The 22,794-nt window shown below is 35.3% G+C and overlaps 1 protein-coding gene across 2 annotated transcripts in view; it reads right to left on the bottom strand.

Annotated features, from left to right (window-relative positions):
- The window catches only part of LOC137625832 (protein SpAN-like), a 301,309-nt gene that overhangs the window by 158,165 nt on the left and 120,350 nt on the right, over positions 1 to 22,794 (bottom strand). Inside the window, exons 2-3 of one of the 2 annotated variants that reach the window (XM_068356721.1) lie at positions 22,596 to 22,794; positions 12,623 to 12,754 (exon numbers count right to left, since the gene is read on the bottom strand). The exon at positions 22,596 to 22,794 is cut by the window's right edge and continues 708 nt beyond it. In XM_068356721.1, coding sequence (XP_068212822.1) covers positions 12,623 to 12,754; positions 22,596 to 22,776 — 313 coding nt within the window. In that variant the 5' untranslated portion in view covers positions 22,777 to 22,794. The remainder of the gene's footprint in view (positions 1 to 12,622; positions 12,755 to 22,595) is intronic. The other variant, XM_068356722.1, reaches the window with a different exon arrangement.

Here is a 22,794-nt window from a genome sequence, read left to right as displayed (position 1 = left end):
CTTTGCTTTCCGAGATATTACAGTTACAGTACGCATTTTGCAACCTTTGCATTCTGAGATATCACAGTTACAGTCCGCATTTCGCAACCCTTGCATTCTGAGATATCACAGTTTCAGTCTGCATTTCCCAACCTTTGCTTTCTAAGATATTACAATCACAGTACGCATTTTGCAACCTTTGCATTCTGAGATATCACAGTTACAGTCCGCATTTCACAACCCTTGCATTCTGAGATATCACAGTTTAAGTCTGCATTTCGCAACCTTTGCATTCTGGGATATAACAGTTACAGTCCGCATTTCGCAACCTTTGCATTCTGAGATATCACAGTTTAAGTCTGCATTTCGCAACCTTTGCTTTCCGAGATATTACAGTTACAGTACGCATTTTGCAACCTTTGCATTCTGAGATATCACAGTTACAGTCCGCATTTCGCAACCCTTGCATTCTGAGATATCACAGTTTCAGTCTGCATTTCCCAACCTTTGCTTTCTAAGATATTACAATCACAGTACGTATTTTGCAACCTTTGCATTCTGAGATATCACAGTTACAGTCCGCATTTCACAACCCTTGCATTCTGAGATATCACAGTTTAAGTCTGCATTTCGCAACCTTTGCATTCTGGGATATAACAGTTACAGTCCGCATTTCGCAACCTTTGCATTCTGAGATATCACAGTTTAAGTCTGCATTTCGCAACCTTTGCTTTCCGAGATATTACAGTTACAGTACGCATTTTGCAACCTTTGCATTCTGAGATATCACAGTTACAGTCAGCATTTCACAACCTTTGCTTTCTGAGATATTACAGTTACAGTCCACATTTTGCAAAATTGCTTTCTGAGATATCACAGTTACAGTCCGCATTTTGCAAAATTGCTTTCTGAGATATCACAGTTACAGTCCGCATTTCGCAACCTTTGCTTGCTGAGATATCACAGTTTCAGTCCGCATATCGCAACCTTTGCTTTCTGAGATATCACAGTTACAGTCTGCATTTCGCAACCTTTGCTTGCTGAGATATCACAGTTTCAGACCGCATATCGCAACCTTTGCTTTCTGAGATATCACAGTTATAGTCTGCATTTTGCAAAATTGCTTTCTGAGATATCACAGTTACAGTCCGCATTTCGCAACCTTTGCTTGCTGAGATATCACAGTTTCAGTCTGCATTTTGCAAAATTGCTTTCTGAGATATCACAGTTACAGTCCGCATTTCGCAACCTTTGCTTTCTGAGATATTACAGTTACAGTCCACATTTTGCAACCTTTGCTTTCTGAGATATTACATTTACAGTCCGCCTTTCGCAACCTTTGCTTGCTGAGATATCACAGTTACAGTCTGCATTTTGCAAAAATGCTTTCTGAGATATCACAGTTACAGTCAGCATTTTGCAATCTTTGCTTGCTGAGATATTACAGTTACAGTCCACATTTTGCAACCTTTGCTTTCTGAGATATTACAGTTACAGTCTGCATTTCGCAACCTTTGCTTTCTGAGATATCACAGTTTCAGTCTGCATTTTGCAAAATTGCTTTCTGAGATATCACAGTTACAGTCCGCATTTCGCAATCTTTGCTTTCTGAGATATTACAGTTACAGTCTGCATTTTGCAACCTTTTCTTGCTGAGATATTACAGTTACAGTCCCTATTTCGCAACCTTTGCTTTCTGAGATATCACAGTTACAGTCAGCATTTCGCAACCTTTGCTTTCTGAGATATTACAGTTACAGTCCACATTTTGCAACCTTTGCTTTCTGAGATATCACAGTTTCAGTCCGCCTTTCGCAACCTTTGCTTGCTGAGATATCACAGTTACAGTCTGCATTTTGCAAAAATGCTTTCTGAGATATCACAGTTACAGTCAGCATTTCGCAATCTTTGCTTGCTGAGATATTACAGTTACAGTCCACATTTTGCAACCTTTGCTTTCTGAGATATTACAGTTACAGTCTGCATTTCGCAACCTTTGCTTTCTGAGATATCACAGTTTCAGTCCGCATTTCGCAACCTTTGCTCTCTGAGATATTACAGTTACAGTCCGCATTTCGCAACCTTTGCTCTCTGAGATATTACAGTTAGAGTCCGCATTTCGCAACCTTTGCTTTCTGAGATATCACAGTTACAGTCCGCTTTTCGCAACCTTTGCTTTCCGAGATATTACAGTTACAGTCTGCATTTCGCAACCTTTGCTTGCTGAGATATCACAGTTTCAGTCCGCATTTCGCAAACTTTGCTTTCTGAGATATCACAGTTACAGTCCGCATTTCGCAACCTTTGCTTGCTGAGATATCACAGTTTTAGTCCGCATTTCGCAACCTTTGCTTTCTGAGATATTACAGTTACAGTCCGCATTTCGCAACCTTTGCTTGCTGAGATATCACAGTTTCAGTCTGCATTTTGCAAAATTGCTTTCTGAGATATCACAGTTACAGTCCACATTTCGCAACCTTTGCTTGCTGAGATATCACAGTTTCAGTCAGCATATCGCAACCTTTGCTTTCTGAGATATCACAGTTACAGTCTGCATTTTTCAAAATTGCTTTCTGAGATATCACAGTTACAGTCCGCATTTCGCAACCTTTGCTTTCTGAGATATTACAGTTACAGTCCGCATTTCGCAACCTTTGCTTTCTGAGATATCACAGTTACAGTCCGCATTTCGCAACCTTTGCTTTCTGAGATATCACAGTTACAGTCCGCATTTCGCAAACTTTGCTTTCTGAGATATCACAGTTACAGTCTGCATTTCGCAACCTTTGCTTTCTGAGATATCACAGTTACAGTCCGCATTTCGCAACCTTTGCTTGCTGAGATATCACAGTTTCAGTCCGCATATCGCAACCTTTGCTTTCTGAGATATCACAGTTACAGTCTGCATTTTGCAAAATTGCTTTCTGAGATATCACAGTTACAGTCCGCATTTCGCAATCTTTGCTTTCTGAGATATTACAGTTACAGTCCACATTTTGCAACCTTTGCTTTCTGAGATATTACAGTTACAGTCCGCATTTCGCAACCTTTGCTTTCTGAGATATCACAGTTACAGTCAGCATTTCGCAACCTTTGCTTTCTGAGATATTACAGTTACAGTCCACATTTTGCAACCTTTGCTTTCTGAGATATCACAGTTTCAGTCCGCCTTTCGCAACCTTTGCTTGCTGAGATATCACAGTTACAGTCTGCATTTTGCAAAAATGCTTTCTGAGATATCACAGTTACAGTCAGCATTTCGCAACCTTTGCTTTCTGAGATATTACAGTTACAGTCCACATTTTGCAACCTTTGCTTTCTGAGATATCACAGTTTCAGTCCGCCTTTCGCAACCTTTGCTTGCTGAGATATCACAGTTACAGTCTGCATTTTGCAAAAATGCTTTCTGAGATATTACAGTTACAGTCTGCATTTCGCAACCTTTGCTTTCTGAGATATCACAGTTTCAGTCCGCATTTCGCAACCTTTGCTCTCTGAGATATTACAGTTACAGTCCGCATTTCGCAACCTTTGCTCTCTGAGATATTACAGTTACAGTCCGCATTTCGCAACCTTTGCTTTCTGAGATATCACAGTTACAGTCCGCTTTTCGCAACCTTTGCTTTCTGAGATATTACAGTTACAGTCCGCATTTCGCAACCTTTGCTTGCTGAGATATCACAGTTTCAGTCCGCATTTCGCAAACTTTGCTTTCTGAGATATCACAGTTACAGTCCGCATTTCGCAACCTTTGCTTGCTGAGATATCACAGTTTCAGTCCGCATTTTGCAAACTTTGCTTTCTGAGATATTACAGTTACAGTCCGCATTTCGCAACCTTTGCTTGCTGAGATATCACAGTTTCAGTCTGCATTTCGCAAACTTTGCTTTCTGAGATATCACAGTTACAGTCTGCATTTTGCAAAATTGCTTTCTGAGATATCACAGTTACAGTCCACATTTCGCAACCTTTGCTTGCTGAGATATCACAGTTTCAGTCCGCATATCGCAACCTTTGCTTTCTGAGATATCACAGTTACAGTCTGCATTTTGCAAAATTGCTTTCTGAGATATCACAGTTACAGTCCGCATTTCGCAACCTTTGCTTTCTGAGATATTACAGTTACAGTCCGCATTTCGCAACCTTTGCTTTCTGAGATATCACAGTTACAGTCTGCATTTCGCAAACTTTGCTTTCTGAGATATTACAGTTACAGTCTGCATTTCACAACCTTTGCTTGCTGAGATATCACAGTTTCAGTCCGCATTTCGCAAACTTTGCTTTCTGAGATATCACAGTTACAGTCTGCATTTCGCAACCTTTGCTTTCTGAGATATCACAGTTACAGTCCGCATTTCGCAACCTTTGCTTGCTGAGATATCACAGTTTCAGTCCGCATATCGCAACCTTTGCTTTCTGAGATATCACAGTTACAGTCTGCATTTTGCAAAATTGCTTTCTGAAATATCACAGTTACAGTCCGCATTTCGCAACCTTTGCTTTCTGAGATATTACAGTTACAGTCCGCATTTCGCAACCTTTGCTTTCTGAGATATCACAGTCCCAGTCTGCATTTTGCAACCTTTGCTTTCTGAGATATTACAGTTACAGTCCGCGGTCCCGATATCTTAGGTTTGTTCACATATTGGTTATAGATTATAAATAATTTATTATAGATTCGTTCTAAAATTGGTACAATGGATTGGTCAATTATATGCCATTAATGTTCTCTCTCTCTCTCTCTCTCTCTCTACACACACACACACACACATATATATATACATATATGTGTGTGTGTATGTGCGTGCGTGTGTACGTATAAATATATGTTTATATGCCTACATATATATATTATATATAAACATGTATATACGTGTGCATGTGTGCATACATGCCTATGTTTTCTAATATCAAATACAAAAATGGGCAACGCCAGAGGTCAAGCACAGCATCCCTAAACAGACCAACATCATTATTCTTTAACGTGAATCTTGACAAGATAAGTGTCAGGTTCTAATTATAAGCATCAATGAAAAGATGAAGAGGAAGAATAATAAGAAAACATCAATTGACTGAAATTACTGGTTACAATTTCTCTTCCCTTTACGTTATTCTTCTCTCTTCTCGCAAATGTGAGAAATTCAGACTTGCAGCGAATGGTTTGATGTTAAATTTACGTTACCTACAACATCAGCCATTAAATCCTTTAATAAAAATAAGTTGTTCATCCAAGGTCCCAATAAATCTATCGACTGAAATATGACGTTTCATAACGTCAGCTAACACACCCTTACCGCCTTAGATATTAGTCATTCAATCAGTCAGTCAATAAAGCCTAATTCGGCCAATCAATCAATCAATAAAAATGGGTTGAAACATCTATCACTAAATCATTACACTTAAAATCCCTTTCGCTTAGAATATGGATTATTCCATTCAGGTAATAAATCATTGTAATTCCTTATAAGATGAAATATCAATTATTCAATCAGTCAGGTGATTAGGGAAATATCCCATAAGTTAGTCTACCTTTCCAGTAATAGTTTCAGAAAACTGCAAAAAGAATCTACAGGACACCGTTTGCCGTAACGCCAAAAATTTAATTATATGCAACCGCCCATTCACAGATTTCTCCCATTCATGAAATGCTTACTACTAGCCGCTTCGGTTGTAGTTGTAAGTATTTCACGTGCAAAGTACTTTGCTCAATCGGTTACGAAAATACAGCGAATGCATTAGAGCAGCACAACTTTATAAATACCTACAGGCAACTAATCACCCTTCATGAACTGTTCACTTTGCAAGAGTATAATATATATATATATATATATATATATATATATATATATATATATATATATATATATATATATATATATATATATATATTGTGTGTGTGTGTGTGTGTGTGTGTGTGTGTGTGTGTGTGTGTATATATATATAGGTATATATTATACACACACATTATATATATATATATATATATATATATATATATATATATATATATATATATATATATATATATATATATATATATATATACATAGGCCAAATATTTACCCTTATTCCTCCTTGGCACTAAGGTTCTAATCCTTGCCAGGGCAAATAAATGATAAAAAAAACAATACACGCATATGTCAATCCCCCGAAATCTACGCTACAACGACATTCCTTCTTCTCCACCTCGTAAACTGCGTACACACACGTGATACTTCCTCAAGGGCCAGGGTAGCTGTAGCCCCAAGGTCTGTATATTTATTCCATAGACCTTGCTATAGCCCATAACTGTCTAGTCACTGGCAGATCCGGCTGTAGGACCTTGTGACGCGTGTTGTGAATAGGATCGTTTAGGAGATAATTGTCTTTATTTAATAACAAAAAATAGGATACATTTTTTTTTTCTTTTGACCATTCCGTATTGGTCAACGGGATTATTTAATGCAACGGGATTGGGAATAGATAGATTTAATATATAATGACGAAAAAGTCAACCAGTATACATACACTCACATTCTTCACACACATATTTATATATATATATATATATATATATATATATATATATATATATATATATATATATATAAATGTATATATAATCTTATCATAAAAAACTCATGAATAACGAATTCACTCTTTTTTGGGAATAAATTATGACCGAAAGGTATCTATAAATGATAAGTGCAGGTAAGCTGTCTATGAATCACAAACACACACACACACACATATGTTATTATTTTAAAACATCTCTTGTGGTTTATTTACTTATTTCCTTTCCTAACTGGGCTATTTTCTCTTTTGGAGCCCTTGGGCTTATAACATCCTGCTTTTTCACCTAGAGTTGTAGCCGCGGCAGCTTTTTTCTGAACCTTTTGCTCGACCGTGATCTTGACCTTTGACCTTAACTTTCCAAAATTTTATAATTTTCAGCTTTTCAGATGTCAGTTAATCCTTGCAAGTTTCATTACTCTACGATTAAAATTGTGGCTAAGAAGCTGTTCACAAACAAACACACACGCATGCACAAACAGGGGGTAAAACATAACCTCCTTCTAACTTCGTTGGCGGATGTAATAACATACCGAAACATGAGCTGTTAAAATCATAAATTTTGAAGGAAGAATTTTATGAATAGAAAAGAACTTTTGGGAAAATCAAATTCTCAGAATATTTCCTTTCAATTGGATCAAATTCATAATCATTTATAAATAAATTTTCCATGGATTTAAACTCTTGTATAAACTTCAATTTAATGTCTGTTGCTTTAATAACTTAGAAAAATAATAATATAGAAGCTACTTTAGATTTTGTTAATAAATAATTTTTAGAACTAATAATTTATTCATGGATTACGTTAAAATAGAATAAAATTTATTGATTCTATCAAGAATTCTTCATTGCATCTAGTTAATTACTTATGTACTGTAGACTCTAATCCAGTAATAATAAAATAGAATTGAAATCACCTGTACAGCGTCTGGCCAAAGTTACAATAGCATTGAAGTAATAATTAAAAACTAAATAATTATGGTTTCTTCCACCTAATTCTTATACTCTATATCAACCTTTGCTATTTACAGAATTAATTCCTTTCCCAATCCCAGCGATTAAATAGCGCAGTACTGCTGTAACCTTTGAATTGGACTAGCGATTACATAGCGCAGTACTGTTGCAACCTTTGACCTGAACTAAACCTTGAAATCACCAGGAAAAAATTCTCGTTTTCAACCATATAATTACGAAGATTGTTACCGAAGTCCAGATCGACATAAAAAAAGAAAATGTCTTTTGAAAGAGATATTAAGGTCAATCCGGACCCCAGTATTGATAATGTTTCTTTAAATTTGTATGACTTAAAATTTTAGGTGTGATTCTCGACAGCTAATTAATTTTGAGAAACACATTAGGTCTATGTCTTCTTCAATCGTACAAAAAAAAATTAGCTTATTGAGAAAGTCTGACAATATTTTTGGTGATCAATCTATTCTGAAGAAGTGTTTAAATTCTTTCATTCTACCTTGTTTTGAGTATTATTCTCCAGTCTGGTTTTCAGTTGCTGATTCTCATCTTAATTTGTTGGACAGAAACTTGCAGTCTATTAAATTTCTTATTCCTGATCTAGATATTAATCTTTGGCACCGTCGTTTAATTAGTTCATTATGCATGTTGCATAAGATTTTTCATAACTCTGACCATCCTTTATATTCAGATCTCCCTGGACAATTCTATCCTGTTCGTAATACTAGGCAGGCAGTTTATTCTAATAGCCAGGCCTTCTCCATCATGAGACTCATTACTACACAGTATTCTAGAAGTTTTATTCCAGCTGTTACCAAGTTGTGGAATGATCTTCCTAATTCGGTAGTTGAATCAGTAGAACTTCAGAAGTTCAAAGTTGGAGCAAATGTTTTTATGTTGACCAGGCTGACTTGAATCTTTTTAGTGTTTATATATGACATATCTGTTTTTGACGTTGTTAATAGTTTATATAGGACATATCTGTTTTGACGCTGTTACTGTTTTTAGAATGATATATTGTTAATTTGTTCTCATCATTTATTTATTTCCTTATTTCCTTTCCTCACTGAGCTATTTTTTCCCTATTGTAACCCTTTAGCTTATAGCATCTTGCTTTTCTCACTAGGGTTGAAGCTTGGCTAATAATAATAATAATAATAATAATAATAATAATAATAATAATAATAATAATAAATGTTCTAATTCACTCCTAGTACATAATAGAAATAATTATGACAATAATTATAATAATACTTGACAGCATTGCTGGTAATTGATAATGCAAAAGTATTATTGTAATAATTATAACGATTACTTCTATTATAAAGATAATAGTTATTAGGATTATCTGATTCATGATAGCTTATAAACGCTGTACTTTATGAAATAAAGTACATTCCAGGTACTGATATAATATACATATACATATATATATATATATATATATATATATATATATATATATATATATACAAATTTACTTGTTATATGTATGCTTTTATATATATATATATATATATATATATATATATATATATATATATATATATGTATACACACACATCTACATATATATACACACATATATATACATACATATGTATACATATATGCATATATGTATGTATATATATATGTGTATGTATATATATATATATATATATATATATATATATATATATATATATATATATATATATATATATATATATATATATCCTTTGCACACATAAAACATATTGATCAAAACTGTTATTAACAAACAAATGATGACCAACAACATCTAATAATGTAAATATTCAGTATACATTACTAATTATTCCGTTCTATAATAACATACGATAATTATAGCTTAAAAAAAAGTCCAAAACTTCTTAATATAAAAAGGAATTATCAAATTGAAGTATTCCATTGGCAGTTTTTCAGTTTTCAATAAGAAATTTAAGATGAATTATCTCTAATAAAAAATAATTTCTACAAGACATTTTAGATTAATTATTTCTAATACAACTATTTTATTACATTGAAATGTCACTTACCTTTTCCCTCTCTAGCAAGAGCAGTGTTCGATTGTACACATAATAATATATAATAATTAAATTATTTCCTACACTAAAAAATACCTGAAAACAATAATAAAAAATAAAATATACATATCAAACCAGTATTCTTATGCATGCAAGAATACATTATATACACCATGTGAAAGTTGCATATTTACAATACTTTGATCAATTTCACAACAAAGAATATTTTACATATGACAAAATGGTTGATTTACTTACATAGTTGACATGCATATTAATTTTACTATTGTAAGAACAATTTAAGTGTTCACTCATGTTTAAAAGATTGTGTTTAATATGCTACCACACTTAACAATCTAAAGTACAATTAAGCACGGTGAAAGGCCACAACAATGAATATTTTACATATGAAAAAATAGTTTATTTACTTATACTTGACATGCATATTAATCTTACTTTTGTAAGAACCAAAGTGTCCACTTATGTTTAGGAGATGCCGTTTAATATGCTACCACACTTACAATCTAAAGTACACTTAAGCAAGGTGAAGGGTCACTATGAAGGTCTACAACACTGGTTAATCATGCCAAACTATTTTAGTCGGTATCATGCTGCTAATAACTTTATACTATATAGGCCTTTCTGCTAATTACCTTAAACCCAGATATTTTACCTTGGAACGAGGGACAGTCATAAATAGACCTTCACTTAACACGAACAAAATGAAATGATGAGAAATTATGAGACGTGAACAAAATTAAATTGTGAGACATTATGAGAAGTGAACAAAATGAAATGGTGAGATATTATGAGACGTGAACAGAATGAAATGATACATTACGAGACGTGACCAAAATGAAATTGTAAGACATTATGAGAAGTGAACAAAATGAAATGGTGAGATATTATGAGACGTGAACAAAATGAAATGATACATTACGAGACGTGAACAAAATGAAATTGTGAGACATTATAAGAAGTGAACAAAATAAAATGATGAGACATTATATTATGAGACGTGATTGAAATGGTGGACAATCATTAGCGAAAAAAAGGTTAAAATGAACAGTTATAGATTCAACGAGAAACGATCACCGGTAATTTAATGAGACAAGAGGCCATTTTAATTGCAAGAGGTCTATCATAGATTGCTGACATAAATATAACCAACTGATATTTATCATAATGTTACTGTTCTTAAAATATTTTATTTTTCCTGGTTTTCTTTCTTCACTGGGCTATTTATCCCAGTTGGAGCCCCTGGGCTTATAGCATCCTGCTTTTCCAACAAGGGTTGTAGCTTAGCAAGTAATAGTAATAATAAAGTGAAGCGAAATTATTTCAATATAAGACGATTATTACTGATTCTCCGTAATTGGAAACATGAATTTTTGACAAACTGTCATCATTGCCATACAAATGAACAGTAAACAATTGAATCACAGACTTTAGGGGAAAATTATCTTTATATTTTCTTTGATTAATATGAAACAATTGAATGAATATATGACTTTCGTATTCTTACTTGTGAATAACTAGATGTGGTAATGAGGTATGAGAAATAAGTTTAGTGGTAAAAGATAGACATTCGGACGTAAAACTAACAAAATAAATTGGATAAAACAGGGCTAATGGTGAATAATCAAAACTGGTTATTATCGCGGCAAAAATAATACGAATTATGGAACTAATAACTGGGTTTAAGAACGTGTACTAGATAAAATCTGAAATTCAATAATTAATAAAGATATCAAAATAAAAGTTGGATTAATATTGGCCTTTAAAGTGATAGAAACCATTTGAAATTATTGAAAACTTCACAGAAGTTAAAAAAAGATTCAAATAGTCAATATATACGATTCGAAATTTAAGAAAAAGATTCGAATAGTCAATATATACGATTCGAAATTTAAAAACTAAAGATAAACCATGAGTTTGAACTGACAATGAGGATTTTTTTTTTACGACTGAAGAACAGTCACCGTCCATTACAAGGGAACTAACTATATTTATAGAATCATGACTAAATAGAAAACTACTGCCAGAGGCCTTTAGCAAGGCTATTACAATTTGAAATGGAATAATATATGAAAGTGGAGAAAAATCAATCCCAATTGAATCCAATTCTTTGGGATAATGTGTCAGTGTTTCCACTTTCCAAAGACCATCAATTATTCCTTCTTAAAATCCACCACATGAACATCCAAAGACACGTGTTGAGGACAAAACAGGTGAGGAACACGTATGATCTTGAGAGAGAAAATACCAACAACGTGTCGTGATGTGCGTAACTTGTGTATACCAAAACAGTCCGACGAGGCATGCAAAATTATCTTAGTTCAATTCTATGGTGGCGTGCACGGTGCACATTGGGCAGGGAATGTGGTAAAGAAAGTACATGTGTCTCCAGGTACATGCATATGAATGACAACACCTGACACCCAGCCGAAAACATAAACAGGCAAACCAGGATGTTACACCGATCACTGCTCACGTGGAGGGATGTGCGCATGCGTAGGTAATCCATCAATTGCAGTATGTCCAGTGATTTGTACCTGTGTGTGTTTGGGTGTCTACGATCACATCGAAGATAGTTATCATGTGCAGGTGATGCATGCAAAACACACACATAAAGAAATCCCGGCTGTGTTAGTTCAGTGCCAACACAAACAGGATTTTCGTAAACAAAGACACATTCCTATAGAAATTGACTAAACATGCGTAAATGCAAACATCTATACTCGAATTTTTTAATGAGGCGCATTTGCATTGACTCGCAGGGATGCTCTTTTACCTCGGAATAGTTTCCTACTAGATGATTGGTTAGAATTATCCTGTCCAACCAACCAGCTAGTAGGAAACTTTTCCGAGCTAAAAGGGCTCAACTACGAGTCAGTGTAAATGCACCTCATTGAAAAAAGTGTAGTGAGTGGCAGACAAAGTGTCTAGTAATAAACAACACTACTGTCCTTCTCCTGTGTTTACCAGTAACCATTATAAACCCCTGTCGATGCCTTAGATGCACATAAAGACAACGGACGGACGGACAAGACAAGACAGATAGACAGACACATAATGCCAAGATGAGGCCTCACCTGAGCCTAGCGAGCAGCTGTTGACTCTCAGAACGACAGGGGGGTAGACAGGAGGGGTGAAGGGGGGAGGTGGTGGTGGTGGGAGGTAGAAATGCAGTAGAGGTTCCAGAGGTCCACCCATCAACCCCCTGGCTGCTGGAAATATCATTGGTCTTATTAGGTTCCTTTGAAGAAAAGTAAGGCCTTAGTCTTGGGGTTGGAAAGCCCCTACAGCTGCTGCAAATATTCTTGTTAGGTTCATTAAAATACTAATTTCATGGTTGGGGGGATTTTGGAAAAAAAAAATATTCCCTTAGTTCTGCGGTTGGAAAGCCCCCATAGCTGCTGGAAATAATATTAGATTTATTAGAATATTAATTCCATGGTTAGAGGGGTTTTGAAAAAAAAAAATCCCTTAGTTCTGTGGTTGGAAGGTTACTGGCTTCTGGAAACACTCATTAGGTTCATTAAGGTATTGAAAAAAATTCCCCTTGTTCTGGGAATGGAAAGTACCCTGCATGCTGCAAATATTAGATTAATTAAAATATCAATTCCATGGTTGGAAGGGTTTTGAAAAAATAAAATCCCTTAGTTCTGGGGTTGGAAAGCCTCTATAGCTGCTGGAAATATCATTAGTCTTATTAGGTTACTTTGGAGAAAAGCGAGTCCTTAGTTTTGGGGTTGGAAAGCCCCTACACCTGCTGGAAATATTCGTATTTGGTTCATTAAAATATTAATTCCATAAGTGGAAGGATTTGGGAAAAAAAGTATTCCCTTAGTTGTGGGTTTGGAAAACCCCCATAGCTACTGGAAATAATATTAGATTTATTAAAATATTAATTCCATGGTTGGAGGGGTTTTGAAAAAAAAAATCCCTTAGTTCCGGGGTTGGAAAGCCCCTGGCTTCTGGGAACACTCTTATTAGGCTCATTAAAATATTAATTCCATGGTTGCAGGGATTTTGGAAAAAAAAAATCCCTTAGTTCTGGGATTGGAAAGCCCCCACAGCTGCTGCAAATATTTCCATTAGATTCATAAGGATGTTAATTCTAAGGTTGGAGGGGTTTTGAAAAAATCCTTAGCTGCTGAAAATATCATGGGTTCAACGGGCTGTTCATAAAGAGTCCTCTGGGAGGGGTTTAAAACCTTATCACTACTGGAAACTGGAAATATATACCTCAATATATCAATTTGAAAAAGTAATTCCTTATGAGGGTTGCTCACTGAGCCTTCCGTTGGAAATATTTGTTTTATTGTGCTACTTATTGTGAAGGGTTAGAACCACAAATCAGATGAAAAATAGGTTTTTCCGTTTTTCTTATAAAATTCGTGTAATAGGTAACACAATAGTTCGCGGTGTTGAAATTCACTGTGGTGGCCGATGTGGTAACGTCCCTGACTGGTGAACGCCAGACTGAGGCTAAAGTCCGCTCAAAATCGTTAGTTTCTTTGGTCGCTGCAACCTCACCATCCTTTTGAGCTAAGGATAGGAGGTTTGGGGAGGCTATAGCTCTATCTGCTGAGTCATCAGTGGCCATTGCCTGGCCCTCCTTGGCATTGTCCTGCTTGATAGGGCAATGTCACTGCCCCTTGCCTCTGCTATTCATGAGCGGCCTTTAAACCTTTAATGTACATAGAGTGACTACAATTTCTGGATGCTGGATGGAAATGTGATGGTTATTAATAGAGTTCTTGTGAGGGTAGTTCTAAAATATTGAGTTAAGACAGAATTCGCTTCTTGAAATATGAATTCATTGATTGTGTTTCAAATTCCTCATTTTAATGGAAATTCCTTGGCTGAGCTTTTAATAATATTTTTTTTACATTATTCAAACTTTAATTACATCTGGGAAAGATTACTCACTAGACTTGATATAGTTTCTGCATCACGTGAAAATATCCCAAGAGCTGACACTAGCTCAGACGTGAATTTTACTCAGACCAGCATTCTTCTCTTTATTAACGTGCTTTTTTTCATTTATGTATAGGGTAAGGCATTAACCAAGTGGATAGCTGTAAATAGTAGAATGTTACTAGCAAAGTTCGAATCAAAGTAGTGCAATATGAGTATTAGAGTTTGCTATGCCCCAACAAATGATTCCCCTGAAGAAAGGAAAGATGAATACTATGAATAACTGCAGAGGATAATAGATGAGATCCCTGAGAGAGAGATGAAAATTGTGATTGGCAACTTCAATGCTAAAGTTGGAAGAAATAATCAAGGAATAGAGAATGTGATGGGTGTCGAGGGTCTTGGCGAAGTTGCAAATGAAAATGGGGCACATTTCATATGTTTCTGTTCAGCAAACAATGTCATTGGAGGTACACTTTTTCTACACAAGAACATCCACAAGTATACATGGACCTCACTGTGTGCCAATTACAAAAATCAGATAGATCACATTGCCATTAATAAAGAGAGAAGGAGGACTCTGGGAAATGTAAGAAGCTATAGAGGTGCAGATATTTGTAGTGATCACCAGCTCCTCATTGCCACACTGAAATTAAAACTGAAAGCACTCAATAGAACAGAAAGATGGATAGAATATATCAGACAGTTGGTAGCGAAATCTTGGAACACACAGTTACAAAGAGAAAGCCATGGATATCAAATAATACTTGGGATACTATAAAAAGGAGACAAAGACAGAAATTGATTGTTGAAATTAAAAGGTAGAGCATGCTAAGTATTCCATTATTGATAGTGAGGTCAAAAGTAAAGCCAGGAATTACTGGAGAGAATATTTAGACAGTGAAGTAGATGAGGCTGACAAAACTATGAATTCAGGAAGTGGCTATGGTGTAAGAATCGTTCATAGAATTATTAATGAAATATCGACTGGGGAAAAGAAGTAGAAGCATATACCTATCAAAAAGAGATGGCTCTGTTATAGCAACAGAAGATGAAGAAAGTCAACGTTCGATGGAACACTTTAGTGAGGTTATGAATAGGAGATATGAAGAGAATAATTTGATTGATATACCTGAAGCTGATGAAGACATTGATGTGCCCATGAATAAATTCAGTGTATTTGAAGTCGAAGGTATCCTCAAAAAACTAAAGAGATGGAAAGCCCCGGGATACGCTGGAATAACTGCAGAGATGATACTAGCCGAAAATGCAGTGACTCCCAGACTACTTACTGAATTATTCTGTAGAATGTGGCATGAAGAGGCAAAACCTGATGAATAGGAATTAGGAGGGTTGGTGAAAATAGAAAAAAGGAGAGACCTGACTGATTGCTATACTTATTGAGGCATAACTCTTACGTCAGTTGTTGTGAAAATATTTAGTATGCTTACTTTGAAAAGACTGGAGAGAAAGATTTCTGAAAAGCTGAGAGATGAACAAGCAAAATTTAGAAAAGATAGAAGTTGCACTGACCAAATTTTCATTTTGGGACTTTTTGTACAGCAATGCATAGAATATAGAAATCCCCTTTTGGTGGCGTTTGTGGACTATGAAAAAGCCTTTGACAGTGTGCACCGGCCAATTGTGTGGAGAATCCTCTGTTATGGAATTCCTCTCAAATATGAAAATTTGATTAAGTCTGTTCATGAGCACAGCAAGTGCAAAGTTAATGTTAATGGAGTCTTATCAAATGAATTTCCAGTGATCAGCGGAATACTCCAAGAGAATGTGTTGTCACCTATGTTGCATATCCTCCTCATGGATTTTGTAATGCGTAGAACAGTCAGAGATGGTGAAGGGCTGGACTGGATTGGTGATAAGAATTTAGCAGACCTAGAGTATGCTGTTGATGCTGTCCTTATTACCCGAACACCACAGGATTTGCAATGCTTGCTTACCAGAATGCATGAAATATCACACGAGGTTGGGCTAAAGATAAATAGAGGAAAGACAGCGATGATGAGAACTGAGTATGCAATGGAAGATAAATATCATTGGAAGGAGAAAGGATTAATGAGGTAGAATCATTATGTATTTAGGAACTATGATCTCCAATACAAGGTCTTTAGAATTAGAGTTTAGTGAAAGATTGAAAAATGCAAATCAGACAATGGCTAGGTTAAATAAAATTTGGAAATCAAATCACCTGAAATTACATATAAAAATCAGACTACATATAAGTTTAGTAAGATCGGTGTTACTCTATGGATATGGCTCATGGTATGACAATGAAACAATCTCCAATAGATTTGGTAGATTTGAGAACAAAGCCCCGAGAAGGATATTGGGAGTTAAATGGCAGGACAGGATTAGAAATGAAACTATAAGAGAGATTACTCGAGTGCCATATGTGCATGAGATCCTGATGAGGGGTAGATAGAGATGGTTTGGGCATGTTCTTCGCACTTCCCAAGAGAGATTGGTTCACCAAACGTTCAGCTGGGCTCCACAAGGCACTAGAAGAGTTGGAAGACCCAGGCCTACATGGCTAAGGACTATGAAGCGCGAGGTATGAGATGATGAATTGAGAAGTATCGAATTTAATGCTCAAGTTAGAGATGACAGGCGAAATCCAACTGAGGCCCTTCGCGTCAATCGGCGTAGGAGGAGAGGATGATGATGATGGGGTAACCACAGTAGACCGTAGTCCCGATCGGCTACCCTGCCTGACATCGCTTAGACCCCAGAAGCATATGTTCATGTGTTGTACCAGTCACCAGCGTCCTTCCTCCCAGCCCAAGGAGGTTAAATGGCCAAGCCCTGAAACCCTTACTACACATGGGTGGGTTTCATTTCCCTGCTGTTTTCGACGAAAGGCCAATAATGGTGGGTTTCCAATTAGCCTTTTTTAAAACTGACTCTCATCTGTCCTACCAATAGCCCAGGCTTCCATCTGGCTTGGTCTAGAAAACAATCTTGTTGCATATGCAGATGATGCTACTCAGCATCAATTCCATATCCTGAATGTAGATCTGAGGTTGCTGAATCCCTTAATAGAGATTTAGCTAAAATTAGTGCATGGTGCAAATTATGGGGCATGAAGTTGAATCCTGACAAAACTCAAAAGTATGATTGTAAGTAGTTCAAGGACAATGCCTACTCAACATTCGGATCCAAGCATTGATAATGTTTTTTTTTTTTTTTTTTTTTTTTTTTTTTTTTTTTTTTTTTTTTTTTTTTTTTTAATTTGTATGAATCTTAAAATTTTAGTCGTGATTCTCAACAGCAAATTTACTTTCGAGAAACATATTAGGTCTGTGTCTTCTTCAATTGTACAAATAAATTGGCTTATTGAGAAAGTCTTTCAAGATGTTCGGTGATCAATCTATTCCGAAGAATTGTGTGGTCTTCAGTTGCTGATTCTCATCTTAATTTGTTGGACAGGAACTTACGGTCTATTGAATTTCTTATTCCTGATCTAGATATTAATCTCTGGCACCGTCATTCAATTAGTTAATTATGCATGTTGCATAAGATTTTTTTTATAATTGTGACCATCCTTTACATTCAGATCTTGTGGACAGTTCCATCCTGTTTGTAACACTGGGCATGCAGTTTATTCTAATAGTCAGACCTTCTCCATCATGAGGCTCAATACTACACAGTATTCTAAAAGTTTTATTCTAGCTGTGACCAAGTTGTGGAATGATCTTCCTAATCGGGTAGTTGAATCAATAGAACTTCAAAAGTTCAAATTGCAGCAAATGTTCTTATGTTGAACAGGGTGACATAAGTCTTTTTATAATTTATATATGAAATATCTGTTTTAATGTTGTTAATGTTTTTAAAATATTCTAATTGTTCATTACTTCGTAAATTGTTGATTTGTTTCCTTATTTCCTTTCCTCCCTGGGCTATTTTTCCCAGTTGGAACCCATGCTTTTGTAAATAGGGTTGTAGCTTAGCTAGTAATAATGGTAATAATAAAAAGAGTGAGATTGCGGCCACTACTGCAAACTACCCAGCTTTAAGCGAGGCTCGAACTCAAGACCAAAGATTGCAAGTCAAGTACGTTCGTAAAGGGTGAAACAACCTCCTTGAAACAATAATTGTTGAAATGACGATTCACTGATCTCCCTAAAACCACGCCCCCCCCCCCCCCAACAAAGACAGGCTGAGCAGCAATAATGACAACAATAAAACGAAGCCATTTCCCTTCTCAATCTCTTCTCTGGGAACCACTTAATCCCATCTCGAGGTTTAATAAAAAGGGAAAGAAATTCAGTTCCCCGAAAGAGAAGAGTAATTAATTAGAGCTTGCATAAGAAAGGCAATCTCAGGTAGCAATTTCCATGGGCACTCAGGTGTAATTATATCATTAAAATGGCATTTACAACCGTCATTAAACGAAATTTATTATAACGGGAATAACAGGGGATTGAATGACACTAAAAAGGCTAGAATAAGAAAGAATGGGTTCAGGGTCAAAGGTTATTCCTGATTAAGAGATGAAGGCGTTTTTCTAGTTGAACTTTCGGTCACATGTCTTGTTTCCTATTAGTGACAGAAAGACTTGAACTCCCTTATATGATGAAGAGCAAGAGTCTCGCTATATATATATATATATATATATATATATATATATATATATATATATATATATATATATATATATATATATATATATATATATATATATATATGTATGTATATACACATATACAGTATATACTGTATATATATATATATATATATATATATATATATATATATATATATATATATATATATATATATCAGGTTACGAACAGCTCTTCACGCCATTTAAATAGGAGGGAGAGGGAGTAGTCAAAACCTGGTGAAAGGGGTTGCATGTATGTGTACAGCCGTCATTTAGCAGTCATTTTTTACGGGTCGCTTACACTTAGTTTTGGAATATCTTTTCACCTTAATTGCGGAAGAAAAGTTACGATTTTGATGAAAAAAATTCGTTTAGGAAAGGAAAGTCATGAGATATTACCTTGTTCATTAAAATAGCGGAGCTTATAGTTTGCTCACAAGGAAAGAAATACTCGAAAACGTTAAAAAAACGATGAATTAAAAGGAAAATCTTTCTTAAGCAGATGAAAGAAATGAACAGAATGAAAAGTTAATCGATCTTCAAATAGAACAGAATATTCTTAACATATAACAGGATATATGTCTTAGTACACAACGGACTGGAGAGGGGGACTCTCCCTTTAGACAGAACACAGCAGAAAATGTGAAAATCCGTTTGCGAACAGATTAAAAAAAAAGGATTTCTGACTTCAAACAGAAGAAAATAAGGTAAAATTTATCTGCAAACAACAGAAGAGGAGGGAAATTTGTATTTTCCTGTTTTCAAACAAAATAGAATAAAAGGGAAAAGGTTGTCTTTATTCAGAACCGAATACAAGAAGGAAAATCTGACTTCGAATAGAATTAAATTCAAAGGGGAAACTATACAAAATTTCGATTAATAAAGAGAAAAATCTGCAGTGGAACGGTATAAAAACTAATGAGGAAATCTGCCTCCATACCTAAGAAAAGCAAAGTGGAAATCTACCTTCAAACATAAGTAAAACAATTGGGGAAAAAGAAGATACGAATGGAAGAGAGGAAATCAATACAGAATTTACAAGCATTAGTCTCACAAACATTCGGAGATGCAAACACAAAGATGAGATAAATAAATACTGTAATAAAATAATATATCATTTTATCAAAAACAGAACAACATCTGTAAAAACCAAATAATTTTCCATATGAAACCCAGCTATCTATTGAATTTTGTAGCAGGAAATCATAAGCATGGAATTCAGATTAGGCCAAAATGACACAACTTCCACTTACAAACATCTTGGAACCTATTAAGTTTGTAAGATTATGACCTTCTCCATCCCGAGAAAAACAAAGAAAAACCCAAAAGTACAAAATATGAAGATAAAAGAATTATTATTTTACCCCTTCCTTTCTTAGCATCCTGGTTAGCTTCGTGGAAATCTTCGAATTCATCACGGATAACATCAACAAGTTTGTCCTCGGCAGTTACGTTGACAGATCCGTGTACAAAACCAATCAATCAAAATCAAAGGAGGTTGTTCTATAGTTTAAAGGTAGAACACCGAAAGCTTTTGGCTAACATTTTGTGACATCGTGTGTAAAGGTTTGAAGGCCACTCATGAATGGCAGAGGCAAGGGACAGTGACATTGCTCTATCAAGCACGACAATGCCCTAGAGACTGACCCTATATACATATGATCAGCCCAAGACCCCTCTCCATCCAAGCTAGGACCAAGGAAGACCAGGCAATGGCTCCTGATAACTCAGGCATAGACCTATGGGCCTCCTAAACCCTCATCCTTAACTCAAAAGGATAGTGAGATTGCAGCGATCAAAGGAACTCACTAGTTTTAGCAGGGACTCAAACCCCAGTCTGGCGATCACCAGCCAGGGACGTTACCACATCGGCCACCACAACCCTAATAAGCGCAATAGGATCTGAAAGCTAAGTAGCACACACTGTCTTTAAAGGATTCCAGCAGAAGTTTCTCATTGAAATTAATCTTATAGAAAATCATAGGTGCAGGATTTAATCGACTTTAATTTTGAGGTCATAGAAACTTTTCATCTAAAAAGGAGCAGGCTTAAATGGATCAAGAAATACAGAAGGTAGAAAATTCCACATTCTAGGAGTCAAAGGTCTCAAATAAACAAGGTTGACCCTTGAATTCGGGATGTCCACTTAACCGGCGGACTGTGAACTTTCTCGTGTACTAGAGGAGGCGCTTTACAGGTCGCTTATGAATGACAAAGGAAGAGGACAGTAACAATGCCCTAGCAGGACAATTTCCTAGAGACTGACCATATATGTATATGATCAGAGCCCAAGACCTTCTCTATCACGCTAGAACCAGGGAGGGCCTGGATATGGCTAATGATGACTCAGCAAGTAGAACTTAGGCGCCTCCAAACACCTAATCCTTAGCTCAGAAGGATAGTGAGGTTGCAGACACTACAAGAAAGTACAGAGCTTTGGCGAGTCTCGAACCCCACTCCAGCAGATTACCAAACAGAGACGTTTCCAATAGGGTACCACTTGATAAACACCCGAAAAGAAAATATCATGGGAGATAACTTCAAGGGTTAAATACTGTGCTCAGTAGAACAAACAGAGATGACATTTAAAATTGATTGTGTAAGAAATAGGGTTCTTTAAGGAATTTGTAAGTAGAGATCGTACTAGTTAGAAATTAAATCGTCTATCAAAAGTGAATGATAAATCGCATGAAGATATGCAAAGTAGAGACGAAGGCCTGACAAGAAGAAAACTTAATCTTTATCCAAATATATAAAAATTGAAAATCATTTTTTATTATATAAAAAATTCCATTAAATTGGACAATAATTCATTAACTCATTCTGGCTAAAGCATACAATCCCATGACCAGATTTTGTTTTAAAGCATTAGAAAAGCCATATAAAATATATACATATATATACAAATATACAAAGCAATATACAAGCATATAACCTTAACTTTGAACAAGTTAATACTCTTCAAAAAATTCTATTATATGAAAATCCTAACATGAAAATATGTTCACAATGAAATGAATGTTAGGACTAATTATCTGACAATACTGCTTATTAATATCTAGTTTACACATATGATACACTTCTTAAAATATATACAAATACGAGTAAATTGAATGTATATATGTGTGTGGATAAGTGTATGTATATATATATATATATATATATATATATATATATATATATATATATATATATATATATATATATATATATATATATATATATATATGCATACATACATAAATGCGTGTGCTTATATACATATGTACATAACTATAAATATTAAATTATATATAAATATATATACGTATGTGTATGCATATATAAACATACATATATATACATACAAAATAAAAATATTCCATAATCAAAAAACAAAATTTTTCCAGAATCCAAGTACTGTACACTAAACACTTAAATACTTATAATAATAACCGAAAGCAAACACAAGCAATTTAAGATGCAAATGACGTGAAGATGACAGTGCAAAGAAACCCAACGATAAATAAAGTTACACAGACCTGATCTGCAGGCTCCGACGTGGCTGACGAAGAACAAGAACACTAGAGACACCGCAAGGGCAGACAAGCCGCCGAAGACGACGTGTTGACCTGAAGGGCGCCGCCCGACCACTTTTTCTCCCTTGGGGTCTTTGGCTCGGTGCCCCATGGCGATGGGTAGAGAACGTTTATGACCTTCCATTTATTCTCTTAGTCATAT

This window comes from Palaemon carinicauda, chromosome 33, assembly GCF_036898095.1.
Source record: "Palaemon carinicauda isolate YSFRI2023 chromosome 33, ASM3689809v2, whole genome shotgun sequence".
Taxonomy (NCBI): domain Eukaryota; kingdom Metazoa; phylum Arthropoda; class Malacostraca; order Decapoda; family Palaemonidae; genus Palaemon; species Palaemon carinicauda.
This window is presented reverse-complemented; position numbering and strand designations above follow the sequence as displayed.